General features: G+C 43.9%; 1 protein-coding gene across 2 annotated transcripts in view; it reads left to right on the top strand.

Annotated features, from left to right (window-relative positions):
- The window catches only part of LOC135510968 (PDZ domain-containing protein 8-like), an 82936-nt gene extending 65613 nt beyond the window's left edge, over positions 1-17323 (top strand). The window contains exons 4-6 of one of the 2 annotated variants that reach the window (XR_010451193.1): positions 12003-12165; positions 12321-14845; positions 15361-17323. Coding sequence is in view for 1 of the 2 variants with exons in the window: in XM_064932332.1 (XP_064788404.1) it covers positions 12003-12165; positions 12321-14584 (2427 nt within the window). In the remaining variant the exon portion in view is untranslated. Of the gene's footprint in view, positions 1-12002; positions 12166-12320 lie in introns of both variants that reach the window. The other variant, XM_064932332.1, reaches the window with a different exon arrangement.
- The last annotated feature ends 20 nt before the right edge of the window (positions 17324-17343 follow it).

Here is a 17343-nt window from a genome sequence, read left to right as displayed (position 1 = left end):
TTACCTCATTTCCACCGGCATTGTCACATGTGCAACCATTGGGGGGGGGGGGGACTCTCGGCCAGCTTTACTCCATACACAGTGAAGCATACAAAGCTACCAGAACATGTTCTCAGAGCAAGTGTCTACTAATTACTAATATATTCAACCTCTCCCGGACCGGGTCTGTAATACCTACATGTTTCAAGCAGACCACCATAGACCCTGTGCCCAAGAATGTGAAGGTGACCTGCCTAAATGACTACCGCCCCGTAGCACTCACGTCGGTAGCCATGAAGTGCTTTGAAAGGTGGGTCATTGCTCACATCAACACAATCATCCCAGAAACCCTAGACCCACACCAATTCTCATACCGCCTGAAACAGGTCCACAGATGAAGCAATCTCAATCGCACTCAGCACTGCCCTTTCCCACCTGGATAAAAGGAACACCTATGTGAGAATGCTATTCATAGACTACAGCTCAGCGTTCAACACCATAGTGCCCACAAAGGTCATCACTAAGCTAAGGACCCTGGGACTAAGCACCTCTTTCTGCAACTGGACTTTCTGATGGGTCACCCCCAGGTGGTAAGGTAACAACACATACACCACGCTGATCCTCAACACCAGGGCCCCTCAGGGGTGCGTGCTTCATTTCCTCCTGTACTCCCTGTTCACCCACAACTTTGTGGCCAAGCACAAATCTAACATTAAGTTTGTTTGACGCCACCACAGTGGTAGGCCTGATCACTGACAACGATGAGACAGCCTATAGGGAGGAGGTCATAGACCTGGCAGTGTGGTGTAAGTACAACAACCTCTCCCTCAATGTGATCAAGACAAAGGAGCTGTTCGTGGACTACAGAAAAAGGAGGGCTAAACAGGCCCCCATTTAATATTGACAGGGCTGTAGTGGAGCAGGTCGAGAGTTTCAAATTCCTGGGTGTTCACGTCACCAACGAACTATCATGGTCCAAACATACCAAAACAGTCGTGAAGAGGGCACAACAATACATTTTCCCCCTCAGGAGTCTAAAATGATTTGGCATGGGTCCCCAGATCCTCAAAAGGTTCTACAGCTGCACCATCTAGAGCATCCTGACCGGTTGCATCACCGCCTGGTATGGCAACTGCTCGGCATCCGACCGTAAGGCGCTACAGAGGGTAGTGCATACAGCCCAGTGCATCACTGGGGCTAATCTTCCTGCCATCCAGGACCTATATGCTAGGCGGTGTCAGAGGAAGACCCACAAAATTATCAGACTCCATCGACCCTTATCAAAGTATGTTCTCTCTGCTACCACACGGCAAGTGGTACTTGAGCACCAAGTCTAGGTACAAAAGGCTCCTTAACAGCTTCTACCCCCAAGCCATAAGACTCCTGAACAATTAATCAAATGACCACCCGGTCTATTTTCTATGCATAGTCACTTTACCCCTACCTACATTTACAAATTACCTTGATTAACCTGTACCTCCGCACATTGACTCGGCACCGGTATCCCCTGTCTATATCCTCGTTATTGTTTTGTAATTTTGTTACTTTTATTTCATTTTTTACTTAAGTGTAATTAGTAAATATATTCTTAAACAATGCAGTTCAAGAAATAGAGTTAAGGGCTTTTCACAGTAAGGTCTACACCTGTTGTATTCAGCGCATGTGACAAATACGATTTGATTTGATCGTTTGACACTAGCGACGCCCTAACGCCAGCCGAAAACAAACCCTTAGACTCAAAGCAGATGAATCTTAGGCTATACAGTAGATCACACAGGTTGGAAAACTGCTCAGATGAACTGAAGGAGTACTTTAGTTTTGTATTCCATCTGACAATGTCCATGTTTTATCTTCTGTTTAACTTTATTCAGTTTGAAATAAATTGATGGTAATTGTAATTTCTTAGAATTTATTCTGCTGCAGTTCGTATTTCCTCTCTTCAAAACTGATAGTACACACGATGTGTAGTGCAAGTACAGCCCCAAAACAGAAGGCTAATAAAATGGCAAATGGAGAGACTGGTGCTGGAGGAGGTGCTGTCGGCTGGTTGGCAGGAGATGTTCTAATACACTGTGGTTAGCCAGACTGATACTGTGGCTGGACCAAACTAATGCACTGTGTTGATGTTTACCTGCGGGCTCCAATCAGTTCCAAAAGCAAGCTGAGGAGATGCAAGGGGTTAATCAGGCAAGTCAGCCCTGAAAAGTTCCAGAGAGCTGAGTGGCACCTGGCGATCCTAGCTGCACGTTGGAGCTCAAAGGACAAAGAAGAAAGAATTAAATACCAATGTGATAAGGAAAAGAAAAAAAGTGTGTCATGCCATCCCTCTCTCTCTCTTTGCTGTTTGAAAGGAAATTGCTGATATGAGAGGTGGTGGTTTTATTTCCATTTTGGAAAACTGTTCAAGCTTGATGCTGATGAGAGATAATTCTTTGGGCGTGAAGGACAATGGATATGCTATAAACGGACCTGAGTGGACTACGTGTGGGTGAAGAACCTACAAGGGAGGCTGTATATGCAAGTGCAAATTAGGAGGGGGGGGGGGGTGGACGAGCGGACGAGCACCTTTTTTGTGTTCGCTTCCGTCTCCATAACAACTCCTTTGTCCCCTTGCTTTTGAAGCCGGTCTGCTATCATAAGCCACAGTAGCAACATGAAAATTCAAAGAACCTCTTGATGACAAACACAAGCATAAATTTGACCGCAAGCTTTGTCGAGCTTTGTCAAAGATTAGAAAAAGGAAATACAATTGTTTGCACTTTATATAGGTTCTTTCCACCTACTGTAGGTGCTCAAAGTGCTTAACATCGTAAGGGGAGAAACTCAACTCTTCCACCACCAATGTGTAGCAGCCACTTGGGTGATGCACGGCAACCATTTTGTGCCAGAACACTCACCACACATCTGCTGTCATGGTGGAGAGTGGCATATGCCAATCAGAGGGATCATTAGGTGGCTATGATTGAAAGGGGCCAGGTTGGGAAATTGATCTGGACACCCGGGTTAACACCCCTACTCTTACGATAAGTGAAAAGGGATTTTTTATGACCACAGAGTCAGGACACCCGTTAACGCCTCATCTGAAAGACAGCACCCTACGCAGGGCAATGTCTCTTAGAACAGAGGAAAGCGTGCCCCCATCTGGTCTCCTCCCATCAAGGGACTGACCAGGACTGACCCTGCTTAGACCAGCCAGAAGTGGGATGCTGAAACATATTACCTTCTGGATCACTTGGTGGATTGTCAGATTGTTCTTCTCATCTGGAACTGTGTCACTTTATGCTCTCATTTCATTTGTTGCTTTACCCTCAGCTATTTTTTCTTGGGGGGGTTTGGAATCAGCTAAACTTTATTTAATATCACTCTTTTTTTTCTACTGTGTTATTGACTTGTTTATTGTTTACTCCATGTGTAACTCTGTGTTGTTGTCTGTTCACACTGCTATGCTTTATCTTGGCCAGGTCGCAGTTGTAAATGAGAAGTTGTTCTCAACTAGCCTACCTGGTTAAATAAAGGTGAAATAAATAAATAAATAAATAAAAAATGATAGATTAGAACCATAGAATATAAGGAGTGAGATCTGTAGAAAGAGTGGCTGTGGAATGTGCTGGGTTGAAGGGAGGAGATCAAAGGATTGCTATAGGGGAAGCAGATGGACCTCTATGGATTAGGCGAAGGAGGGGTTGAGGTCAGGTCAGATCCCCTGAATGGAGTAATAAGGGTATACTACCCTTTTCATGTGGAACCTTAAGATGTATGGATGTGAGAACGAGAGGAGTGTCTTAAGTGGGATATATATACCTGTCATGGTGAGAAATGTTTGGCTGTCTGAATACATCTGTGACGACCCTTTGGGAAGAATTAAACTTGGTTAAAGCTTCTCTAGTGTCCGTGAGTTATTTACTCTGAAAAATAAGAACCTAACAAAGGTCATTAATCCTGAATAGCTTGCATCATTTAAACGTTTTTTTTTTTAAACCTTTGAGTCATTGATATCAGGACCATTCATGCTTTCCTACTTTAATTTCAGTGTTTACTGATATGACAACATTGATTGGTTCAATGAATTCTGATGTTGAAATTGTAAGTCGGCTGGTGGAGATGGGGTAATACTGATGTTGAGTTTTCACAAAAGAGAAAAGGGCAACCATGACAGGAAACAATAATTATGTCAGTTACGTGTTTGCTTTCTCCTTCAATTAAAAGTCCAGCTTGCATTGCTTCGTATCCCAAACAGATTATTTATGAAACCTCCATTATGATACACAATAATCTGTTAAACAGGCAGCCATAACCAGCCATATAAAACAATCACACTCTCTCAATCTCTCACACATTCTATTCTATATAGCAAGAAACAGCCCAATCCAGCCAAACCAAATGGAGACCTTTCAAATGGTTGGTCAACATGTTTTATTTACTGGTTTTTCATTTAGGAGCCCTCAAATATGCAACTGTGTTTTTCTAAAGGAGCTAATCAACTTGAACAGTGCTCATGTGGACCCCATAGCCAGTGGCCATCCAAGGCTCCTCCGATGGTGCCACTAATTGGACATGGCAGCGAATTGCTGCCTGCCTGCCTCGCAGGGACTTGTACCCTATAACCATACACAAATCGATCTGACATGTGGTATTAGATTAGATTACTGGGCAGCCTAGTGACCGGGAAAAGGATTTGTTTGCCCCAACCAGCATCCGGCAGATGCTCTGCTCACGTGCAACCCCTTGTACCACCCGAGCAGCGCATCGATGAAGCTGGTTTAGCTTCGGCTGTGGCACTACTTGGCCTATAAACAGTATTATAAGGAAAATTGGAGGCAGTAGGAAAAGAAGGGGCTGGTATCGTTAACATGTTTTGCCTTTTGTGAGATCACTGCAAGCATTTGTTTTGCATGTTTTGTCTAACCTCTCTAGTTTTGCACCTTTTTCCTCCTAATGTGGTGTCTGTCTACACATGGACCTTCATTTAAGAAGTAGGGAGTGCTGCAATTGAACATCTATCTTGCTGCTTATCTAACATTGCTCTGTCATTGAATTTCACATGAATTTGTTTGGCTACATAATAACAAAGAATACACAGACACATAGTATCTACAGACTATTGAATACATTTTTCAGTACTGGCCAAGTCTTTGAGATTTGAATAAATACTATAACGTGATGAATCAAAGAAAATGTCTGACTGTATTCTTACTTAAGCGTAGGATGGGGCTACAGATTGTGTATTTAAAGCAGTGATAACTGCTTAATAGTCATATTAACCTTTCATTTGTTCTCCAAGGCAGCACAGATATGAGAGGTTTGTTGAAATAGACAGTAAATTGTGCTATTTACATCTGGGCCATTCACTGTTGCTACACTGCCTGTTTGTTTTCTCCTCAGTGAGAAGCAACCAAGAGCTGTCTGTTCTCTTAGTCAATGTTAACTAGATTACTCTTGTCGCTTCAGCTCAGGTTTGAGATAAATCTCCCACATAAAATAATAAAACAATGTAATTTGAGGGTACAAGGCCACAAAAAAATAACTTTAAAAAGAAATGTTCCGTAGAAAGGAGTTTTTTTGTTTTTTTTGGCACCCATTGTTTTTCATTAGTTGAATTTCAGGTCTGTTTTTGTTCAACACCATTATTTATATCCGCAGTCTATTCAATTTCTTACCGTGGAGGCTCCTCAGAGGAGGAAGGGGAGGACCATCCTCAGTGAAATTCATAAAAATAAAAAGTGAAACATAAAAAAATGTTATCCTTTTTATAATTTAACTATGCTAAATATATTAATGTCATCAAATCGTTTATTAAAACACACTGTAGCACCATAGTGTTGCCGCAGGAAATGTAGTTTCCGTCCTCCTCTGAGTACCTTGACTTCAATACAAAACCTATTAGGCTCATGGTTCTCACCCCCTTCCAAAGGTTTAATTATGACTTCCGGAAGACGTCCTCAAACCTATCAGAGCTCTTGCAGCATGAACTGATATGTTGTCCACCCAATCAAAGTATCAGAGAATGAAGCTAGTACTGCAAGCATAAGCTACAGCTAGTTGGGCACTGAAGTGTATAAAATGTGGTGAGTAGTTGACTAAGAGAAAGACAAAAGTTGAACTGGTTTGAACAAATTAGTTTCTTAAATTATGGAGAAGCAAGAGACAATTATATTTTGTTCACTTAGCTAGCGAATGCAGCTATCTAGTTTAGCCTACTCAAACACCCGGCTCAAACAGAGCAGGATGTTATGTTAGCTAGCTGACTATGGCTATCCAACACTGGAACTCTTCCAAGTCAAGGTTTTATTGGTTTATTGCCACTGGGGCCTGCCGGTTTAACTGCTAAACTGATTGCTGAGTGTATACTGTACTGCATGATTGTAGCAGGTTTACTAACGCGTTACTACTAGTAACTATGTTGACTGACATTAGCTAACATGGTGACAACAATGTAGGCTGCCTGTAGAGGTTAGTGGTTATGATGTGAAGGTTTGGCTTGGAAAGTTTTGTTTTTTTTGCCTGGTCAGACAGCTGATGTGTCGTGCACTGAAGTCCACAAGCGAAGGGTAAAGGTGAGCGGAGGTGAGCGCGTCGGTGTAAGAAGGAATTATACAACGGCCAGCCAAAATGATCATGCTGTTTGTAAGTGGCTGCTATCAATGTGAACTGTGTTTGCATGTGATTAGGGGTGTATTCATTCAGCCGGTTGTAAAACATTTCTTAAACGGAAGCAAATGGAGAAAAGGGGAAAAACATAACTGAATTTGTAGTAGCCTAAATCTATCTGTTTCATTGAGCTGGTTGAATGTAATATGAATGACAGTCATCCAATATGTTGTAATAGAAATAAGGCCATTATCATGAAAAAAAATTGTCCTCTCATCTTAAACGTCACTGACCACCACTGATTTCTTAATAATCAGAAACTTGTTTACTGACACATTATTTTTATGAATACTTGGATACTAACGTCAAGCTGAAACGATTACTAACGTCAAGCTGAAAATATATTTTAAGAGGTTATGCTGGTTTCTCTTATTTTAGTTGAATGAAGCATCAGTAAACATTAAACTGTAACACTGAAGGAGAGCTGTGGGACCGGGATCACATTCTCCAAATGAACGATTCACCCATTTTGACTGTTGTGTTGTTTTTGTGCATCTCTGTGCAATGTTCTATCAATTCCCAGGGTCATTTCATGTGTTCATGTGTATCTGAGCTATTGATGTTCAAGTAGGCAGAAATCTGTCCAGTATGACGTAGAACTGTGATAGTCTCATTACACTGGAAGTCAATAGGAATATGACTTTTAGATTGCAAGAACATCTATCATACATGTCAGATTTCAATGTTTTCTCTTGAAGGATCCATTGATCATATTTTTGCTGTATTCTTACCTCAAAAAATATGAGAGTCCACCACATTTCTCCTATTTGTCTTCCTCTTCAATCCAGGGTACATTGCATTGTGCCATTGCGAATATCAGACTCCACTCTGTGGCACATCGATCTGCAGGTTGAAAATGGTGAGATTGTGGACTACTAAATTGATAGTGCGGTTTGTTTAGGTGATTTTTTACAGCTAACAGCTAACTAGCTACTTTACATGCTGATATTGTGTATAGCTACGTTTGCAGCCGGCCCATGGAGCATTGCTGGTTTTGTAGTCGACTTGAGCTGCAAGAGATTTCCACAATGATTTTCACATGTTGATACCCAAATTATTATAATGACAAAATGAAACATTTGTTCACACAAAACATTATTGTCACATATTAGTGTTATTTAACACTAAGTTATAGGAATTAGTGGTTTAGGGTGGATTTTCCCATTTAATGAGCACCTGGGAGAGAGTAGTGGTCTTATTACTAAATTCAGTAGGGATTCTCTATCTTGTCCGCAATGTGTGAGTGTTGTGCACATATCACGTGGGAGGGGAGAGGTCACTATTTGCACTTCACAAAAAAACTCTGCTCTCGTATGCAGATGACCCAGGGGGTGGAGGAGGAGGCAGATTGGACAGCGGCATCGCTCGAGCAACAGGTGTATACACAAGGATACTGTGTTTATCAGCACAATGGCTTCAATGACTGTCCCTCAACACCTACACACACACACACACGCTCTGCAGTAAACCATCCATGTACCTCAAACGTTGATGTCACTTGGCATATTTGCTCAAATCTTGGCATCTGCTACATGGGTAATTTGTTTCTCACCAATTGTAGTTTCAGATGGCCTGTCATTACAATTGCAGTGCACAATGTCACGTATTTATACATTTTGTTCAAAGGCAATGTGTTAGCTTAGCAGAGCATACAATTGTGTTTGTGGGTGCATTGTGGTTTTTAGTGTGATGCTTCCTGTAGTGTACAAGGGACCCTGTGAACAGTAAATGAACAAAGGATGCAGTAGAGTTGTATTAGTCATAAATGGTGTTGACTCACCAAACTTACTACCTTTACAGAAAAATATATGATCACCACATAGCTTAGTGCATGGTGAACATTTTTCAGAATGAGTACTTGAAGTGCTGTAACTGAGAGATACAAGCATAGATTTATTCTACCATGTATTTTGCTGCTGCCCCTCAACTTCGTCATCTAACTGCACAGCTTTCTAGTGTTATGTCACTGCATTTACATGTCACTCAAGGCAAAATGGTAACATCTTGTACTCCCAGCTCCAGGGGACAGTTATGCTGATGAATGAAGATTCTTCCTCAGAGAGGTGTGTGGCCTCTTCAGCTAATGACAGATAGGCCATCTGTGGGCCAGACCTTCTGACCTTTAGGGACTGTGTACAGCAGCGGTGTAAATGGATGTGGAGAGGGCACTGCACGCCACGGCCCTGGCGAGAGGCAGCAGCCGTTTACCTGCTCCCTGACGTTATTAGCCGGGCTAAATCCTACGCAGGTCCCACCGTCTCCTCCGTAATTGCCCTTTAGTCGGCGTTCATCCTTGCAAGTAAACCATAATTGCCGCTCAATGACGCCTCTCTGTGAGCGTTTTAGGATAATGAAGCCCCCTCTGTTGGGGAAAACGGGGACATTGACACAGGATGTCTCTCTCAGGGTGTTGCTGTAGAACAGTCATAACAGAGAGTATTCACTCTTCTTTTGTTTAGTCTTATTAGCTACTCTGTAGTTCTAGTAAGCGCCTTCAAGAGGTGACAGGCCTATCAGATGAATAGGATGTGTAGGAGATCTGTTTAAGGCGTACATATGAGCATCAAGCCTAACCCTCCTGCTGAGCTTTATCACAAAGTATTGATACCGTGAAACACTCACTGCTGGTGCAGTAACATGAAAACCATTTTTGTTTTAATGCTTTTTAGGTTTGTGTCTGACTGAATGGCTAATGCAGAGATCAGTATTTCTTCAGGATGGATGCTGAAACACATGAGGGTCCAGCTGATGGTTTTGACTCAATTGAATTTGCTTAGTGACTATAGCAGTGTATAGCAGGCCATTCGATCTCATGTTCAATTGTCTTTTGTCAGTGGCAGCCTTGTGTGTGATTTGCGATTGACATGCATCATAACCAGCGACTGAAGTGGAGTGCAATGCTTTCAGAGGCAGACATCCTCAGATGAAAGCCTCAGGTTTAGATCACACAGCGTTTCCTCTCCTGGCACAAAGAAGATATTAGCCTCAGTAATAGCAGCAGCACCCTTGATATTCACTCCTGCCCAGCTACTTGTTGAGCTTGAATTGCTTTATTTATTTGTCTGTAAGTGGTTTCAGACCCTCTTCTGAATCTCACTGGCCTCTTCCATTAGAAAGGGGGGGAAATGTGTTTTCTTTGGCAAGATTGTCCCCCATATTTTGACTTTCCTACGTACAATATATGTATTGTTTCCTGCTCAATTATGACAACACCATGCTGTCAACTCTGATGGAAGAGTTTTGACACATGAAAAATTGGCTTTGTGTGAGAGAGTATATGCCAGCAGCCAAATGGCTAATATCAGAACCCAGAATCAAATATTGCTTGCGCGGGCCAGCTATTCACGAGACACTACCAAATGGCTACTCAAAGATACACAGTGTTCTTCATCATTGACTTGTGCACAATGTGGCCTAACATGGCAATAGCTTGACGATTTAAAGGGTCTTGTGCACATTTTGTTGTCTTTACAGCTGCCGTACATCGTTGGGTGAACTTAGTGTTTTTATTTGCTTTGCAGCCCTCATTGTTTCCCCACTAACACCTGTTGGCTTTTAAATGTAATTAGGGCATTCTAGGAAAGGGGTGCAATGTGGCCAGATCCGGTTGAGCCTTGAGGCAGGGACCTGCATTAAATTAATTAAGAAAGTTTCAAATGAAAAGGCAGGTTCCTTGGTCTACAGGATTTAGAGACAGGTAATAGGACTGACTGAACAACTGCTGTCCACACCATATTCCTGTCAGTTGCCACCATTGTGACGAGGCCTACAGGCTATTTTTATGGTTCACACACTATTTGTTATGTTTCTATAGTACTGGAAGTCTTTTTAAACCATGTGTGAACATAGTCAATATAATCAGCAATACTGTATGATTGCACAATCATTTGATTCCCAAATGTTTGTGCAACAGTAAAATGTTTTTTTTTGTCGTAAAAATAGCTGAAACATTTTTAATAGAAGTAGAGACCATTATGAGCTGTTCTTGCCTACCGTGTCACATTGTGATAGACCCACATGTAGTTTAGGTTCTGGACTGATCTCTTTATCGCCAAATTTCTCCTGAAGGTTCTTATCCAAGGTTTGAAATCATCCGTCTGCTTCAAATGAATCAACTACCCTCTGCTTGTCAACTCATATAGATCATCTGCTTCTTCATCCCCGCCCCTAACTCGATCAGTGCCCTCCTCGAGAATTAGAACAAATGACAGCTGGGAAATTACAGTCGTTTTTCTCCGTCTCTCTGGGTTCTCTGAGTCCCCTCTGTCTCCCAGACCACTTCCCCTCCTACCTATCCCCTCTTCTTCCTCTCCTCCCACAACCATCAATCTCTCATCACATTTGACCTCACATTCAAGATCTGACAGACATCAACTTCCTCCACAATTCTATAGTTGTGTTGGTGTGTATGCCATTTTGATAGTTGGAATCGTCCCATGATGACATGGTATTATGAGAATCTGCATAGAAGAGGGGGGGACTCTACATTAGAAGTACTGCACTATAGCAACACGTTGTCATGTTGCATTGGCCCAGGGAGACACAAAGCAGGTTGCCCAGACATCATAACAGGTGCATGGTGGGATACGTGACTTGTGCTCAATGTGCTGTGACAGTGATTGAGGCATCTGGTAAACTCCAGGGGTGAAATTGACCCATAATTGCAGACCTTCCTTTATCTCCGAATTTGCATGCAGTGTTTTACCGTCATCTAACCCGGAGTGTGGAGGCAGACTTCTTGTTCTGAAGCATTAGTCTTCACTCTTTATATACCATTTAGTCCTCTGCTATAAATGGAGGCCCTCACAAGAAGCTGCGTGTTTACTTAATGTCTAGAAATGAACTTCTTCAACTAGGTCAGACATCATAACAGGTGCATGGTGGGATACGTGACTTGTGCTCAATGTGCTGTGACAGTGATTGAGGCATCTGGTAAACTCCAGGGGTGAAATTGACCCATAATTGCAGACCTTCCTTTATCTCCGAATTTGCATGCAGTGTTTTACCGTCATCTAACCCGGAGTGTGGAGGCAGACTTCTTGTTCTGAAGCATTAGTCTTCACTCTTTATATACCATTTAGTCCTCTGCTATAAATGGAGGCCCTCACAAGAAGCTGCGTGTTTACTTAATGTCTAGAAATGAACTTCTTCAACTAGGTCTAATATTGTTGAATATTTGTATGCTGTAAGGGTATGCTGCCGTTAACATTCTTAAATTTAACGGTTTTGTGATGGTTTAAGGCAGAGTAGCCTAAAGGATAAGGCTTACTGCATTTTCTTCACTGTTCTGAAATCCATAGCAAGCTAAAAGTGATGCTAAGTTGAAAGTTCTAATGTGTGTTCTAATGTGTGTTCTCTCTGTCTGTGTGTTTCAGACGGAGGTGATCAAAGGACCCTTTGGCAATGTGGGTATGACGTTCAGGCACGTCCCTGCCTGTGAGGGTGACGCAGTCCATGTCAGCATCGAGACGGTCACTCCCAACTCTCCTGCTGCTCTGGCAGACCTGCAGAGGGGCGATCGACTCATCGCCATTGGAGGTAAGACCCTAAAACCATGCAACCTAACTAGCATGATCTGGCAACCCGGAGACTGTTTGAAGTGACTTAAGATCAGTAGCATACAATAATACTGGAATGTATGTTGTTTTGGTATATAAATATGACTTTAACATGTTATTTTTCTTCCGGGGCAGGTGTCAAAGTGACATCCTCTGTCCAAGTGCCCAAACTGCTGAAGCAGGCGGGGGACAGGGTGCTGGTCCTGTACGAGAGGCCTGTGCGTCACCAGAGTCCCACCGTGGGCCTGGGAGCCCTCCAGGAGGGGCTGGGCCAGCTAGAGGAGCCCAGCTTCATCCCTCCGCCGGGGGGCTATGAGGAGGACCCGGCCCCCATCACCACACTCGCCGACATAGCCGACAGCAAAGACATGGACTGTGAGTTTGAAGACTTGACTGTGGACCCCAAGCCTAACCCCCTTAGCAGTAGCGCGGAGGCCAAGGAGGATTTCCTGTCCGTAAACCAAAGCCCCAAAAGGACTGTGACCAATCTGGCCTCAAAACCCCTCAGCAGCATATCGCCCATCCTCAACCGCAAAATGAACCTGGCAGGGCTTCAGTCGCCGGCCAGATCCCCACCCACACCAAAGCCCTCGCCACACAAGAGCATTGAGCCAGGAGAGGGGCCACAGCGCCCCACCGGCCCCCCTCCACCCCCACCCACTCGCCCGCCGGTGCCTCCTAGACCCCACATTAAATTAACGTCCGCCTCTTCTGAAACACAAAGTCTGCTGGAGGGGAGTGAAGCTACCAACGGGGCTGAGAGAACTCCAGAAAAGACTCAAACACACTCCACTGGAAGCAATGGTGACAAAGGCAGTGTTTTGACGACTCCTGTGAAACAGCCCGAACCAAAGCCAGCAATCAAATCACCCGAACCCTGCGAAGAGCCGCCAGCGAACCCCTCCACTCCCAGCAAGCAGGACCTGGCCAAAGACAAGGTTTCTGAGAGCTCCATCAACACCCGAGACAGCATGGAGGATCACTCAATGTGGGAGTCCTCAGAGATCATGTTCCGCAACCGGACGGCCCACTGGGGCCATGCCTCTGTGGTGTTAGAGGTGGAAAGCAACCATAAGTACCTTAACGTGGCACTGTGGTGCAAAGACCCCTTCAAGCTGGGCAGCCTTCTGTGTCTGGGCCACGTCAGCCTGACACTGGAGCACGTGGCCCTGGAGTGTCTGTCCACGTCCTCATCTGAGTACCAGAGCACCTTCAGGCTGGAAGCCCCAGAGCCCAGGGCCAGCGTCAGCCGCACCGCCCTGCGCAGCCTCAGCACCCACAAGGGCTTCAACGAGAAGCTGTGCTACGGAGACATCATCCTCAACTTCAGCTACCTGGCTGATGGAGAGTCAGAGACGTGCGGCGGGCTGGCGGAGCGGGAGAAGAAGGCCAGCATGCCGGACGAGGAGCTGAGGGAGAGGGAGAGGGAGCAGCCTTCCTCTATTCCCAGTGATGACCTGGCCTACAGCACCATGCAGCTGGTGGAGGTGCGCCACAACTTCCAGGACACCCAGTTCCAGAACCCCACCTGGTGCGAGTACTGCAAGAAGAAGGTGTGGACCAAGGCTGCCTCCCAGTGCATGATCTGTTCCTACGTCTGCCACAAGAAGTGCCAGGAGAAGTGCCTGGCCGAGCACCCTCTCTGCGTGGCCGCCACAGACCGACGCAGTGCCGACCCGGAGGCTAAGTCCACCATCAACCGCGCCACCACAGGCCTCAGCCGCCACATCATCAACACCGGCTCCCGTCTGCTCAACCTGCGCCAGGTGCCCAAGAGCCGGCTGGCAGAGCAAGCGGCTGACATTGTGCCCGACGTGGTGCACACCCCCGACATCTCAGACAACGAGAGCAGCGATACAGAAACCTATGCCGGGGCCAGCCCCTCCAAGCATGCAGCCGGCGTCACCACCAAGCTGGTAAGGAGGGAGGGAGGACTTGATGACAGTGTATTCATCGCGGTGAAGGAGATCGGCCGGGACCTGTACCGGGGCCTTCCCACCGACGAGCGCTCGCAGAAACTGGAGCTGATGCTGGACAAGCTGCAGCAGGAGATCGACCAGGAGCTGGAGCACAACAACGCCCTGATGCAGGAGGAGAGGGAGACTGGGGACGCCCGAAGGAAGGCTCTGATCACGGCCGCCCTGGCCAAGTCTGGGGAGAGGCTCCAGGCTCTCACCCTGCTCATGATCCACTACCGGGCAGGCATCGAGGACCTGGAGTCTGTGGATAGTGCCGGCACCTCCCCCTCGGAGCCACATGGCCTCCAGGCCAAGGGCGGGGCCTTGGAGGAGGCAATACTGGGGACAGAGGTTTATGACAGTGACATATGCAGCCCAGTGGAGGCTCAGCTGCTGGATGACATCACAGAGGAGCAGATTTGTGTGGAGGCGCTCCACTAGAGAGGATGAGGCATGGGCTTGAGACTTACAACAAAATCATTGGAATCTTTTTCTTTGGGGGTGGTGGGGTTTAGGTTACCATCTGAAGATTATCTGAAGTGGTCTGGTGAAGGTGCAATTGTTGTTTTGTAAACCAATCGGTCATGCGATTCATTCTTGTTTTTTTTTCTAGTTTTCTTAGTCATACTTTTAAAGGGAAGCTGGAAAGCTAGATTGTGACCTGCTTCAATTGGCATTAAGAACAGTCTCCCAAGTCAATCTGTAAGTGCTTGGATTCAATAAAAGTTGAAAACATACTGTACATTAATATTCCATTCTATTTTAGCTTTTATTGACGTTAATTATTTTGTTTTCCTTACAAGGCACCTTGAAACAAAACATATTTTCCTATTGCTTGCTAATGTGAGCTTAAATGTTTGTATTCAATGTTTTAAATGGAACTGTTCGATATTTTATCACTTCAAGTTACAGCAACCACTTTTCAAATTTGGCATAAAATTACAATCAAAATGTGGTCACCATAGCAAATTGCAAATGGTTCTGTTTTTATCTAAATTGGCTTTGGGCAAGGAAATAAATATTAGTGTAAAAAAAATATAATATGTGTGTGTAATATATACTGTATAATATATACTGTATATACTCAACCATATGGAAATGTGTTTTGTTTCAGATGATGTACTTTTCATGTCAGTCATATCTTCTGTTTGAGTGCTTTTAATTAATGCATAATCAAGTTTTTGAAGTCACCCATTACTTTTCTCTTCTTTTTTTAGTTTTTGGAGGTTCTGGAACTACAAGCTCATGTGATAATTCAATGAAATGGGCAATAATGTGGGGAAGATAGTGGTCTATCCCTGTCATCCTCGGTTTAGTGTTTGTCACCGAGGCCAAACATGTTTAACTATGTATATGACCCATTGTTTAACCAGCATATTAACTGTACATGTTATTTCTTTCTGTTACTTTTTTTCTGGGGGAAGGGATATAGGGATGTAATAGTTGTTTCTAATTAAGTTATTTGATTAAGCACCTGTTTTCTTGCCCCCCCCCCCATCCAAATGGTTTATTTGTATGGATATAATAACCCTGGACTAAAACTCAACTCAAATATGATGGTGGTGGTGGTTTTATCCGATCATGTTACTTGAGACTAAATGCTTGCTGTTCAAATTCTTATTGATAGATGCAAAGTATTTATGTATTTATGGCAGAAAATTCATTTATTTGGTTAATTTTGTGATGAGTGTTGTTGTGTAAGATACAGGAACACGTGGATTTCTTTTTGTTTTATTGTATGTATATCGGTCTTTATTTATGTGGTTTGGTGACGGGTGTTGGGTCTGATTTTGATAAATACTCAGAGCAGTTAGGCTGTGATTGTGTAAAGTTCTTGGCCTTTGAAAGTGGTTCTCAATTATGGACGAATGTATGTCCATTTCTATGTATGTGTAAATACAGTCCAGCACAAACCCTCTACAGAAATGCAACCACTGTTGTACCCCAATACAGTGATGTCATCATGACAGGCCACAAACAAACTCCATACAAAACTATTACAACTGTTGTAAGGCACAGAAGGAAAAGCTCTGCTTTTAGGATAAGGAAAACGTAATTCTCTTCTCAAGGGATCCAAAGCCTCTGGTTAGGATCACTACGGGTGTGCCCGAATACCCATAGCTATACTAAATAAATAGTAGGCTGTTTGAATATGTGAAAATAATGTTTTATATTATGTGAAATGTTGAAAATCTAGTATACTTTAAATGCCCGGATGTCATACTCATTTCAGCTTTTTTATCTAGTAGAATACGCTGCACACTATTGAGGAAGAGAATTGTCTTTTCACACACGTTTGTTCGAGAACAACTGATAATCAGAATAAGGAGCACGCTCTACAAAAAATATTAAATGGCGGGGAACAAGCGCGAATGCGCATTCAATGACGCCTTCTCAGTATGGATGAGTAGTATGTTGATATTTGTTGCTGACTGCATACGTTTGTACTCAACAGTATGTTCTAAATAGTATGTAGTACGATTAGTACACCGTATGCAGTTTAAGCAGTAGGCAAGCAGGATTTCGACACAGCCTATGACTTCTATTCTATTCTCACCAGGCTCATTGAAATCACAGTGTGTTTCTGTGGCTGTGCTGCCATTGCTTCAGCATAGGACCAGAGATGGTGAAGTGGCTCTTTGGGTCAGACAGGAGATGGAAGAAAAAGGGTGAAGGGGAAAGAAAGCTTAACTAAATTCTGTGCAATAGACGTGATGCTCTTGTTGAAGCTGGCTTGGCTGCCACTTGTTGATCTCTCTTCAATTGTTGTATATTCAGATTGTCGTGCAATATTTTTGTAGGAAATGAAGACAAAAGTGATAATCGGGAAAGGATTCTTCAGTTTTCTTTTTCTCGTTGTTTCTCTCCATAGAAAACCGTATCTGACCGTTAGGTAACTTGGGACCCCTGGGCTGGAATTGAGCTCATGAGAAGCGTAAACAAAAACACATTTTGGGCTGTCATGCTACTTCTGCTGCTGTTGTAACTCTGTACTCTCTAAACCCATTCGTACGCTCCTGATCTGTCTCTCCCTACGATTCACAGTATACTAACATAGTGTCATGGCTTTCTGCTGCGGATTTTTTTTTTTTGTAAGAGGGATGTTGTACACGGTTCTAGAGATGGATCATGTGATGAAGCGCTATTGTACATGGCCTCAATAAAAAAAGCTCACCTGAAGTCCATTTGAGTTCCTGTGT

This window comes from Oncorhynchus masou, chromosome 23, assembly GCF_036934945.1.
Source record: "Oncorhynchus masou masou isolate Uvic2021 chromosome 23, UVic_Omas_1.1, whole genome shotgun sequence".
NCBI classification, from domain to species: domain Eukaryota; kingdom Metazoa; phylum Chordata; class Actinopteri; order Salmoniformes; family Salmonidae; genus Oncorhynchus; species Oncorhynchus masou.
This window is presented reverse-complemented; position numbering and strand designations above follow the sequence as displayed.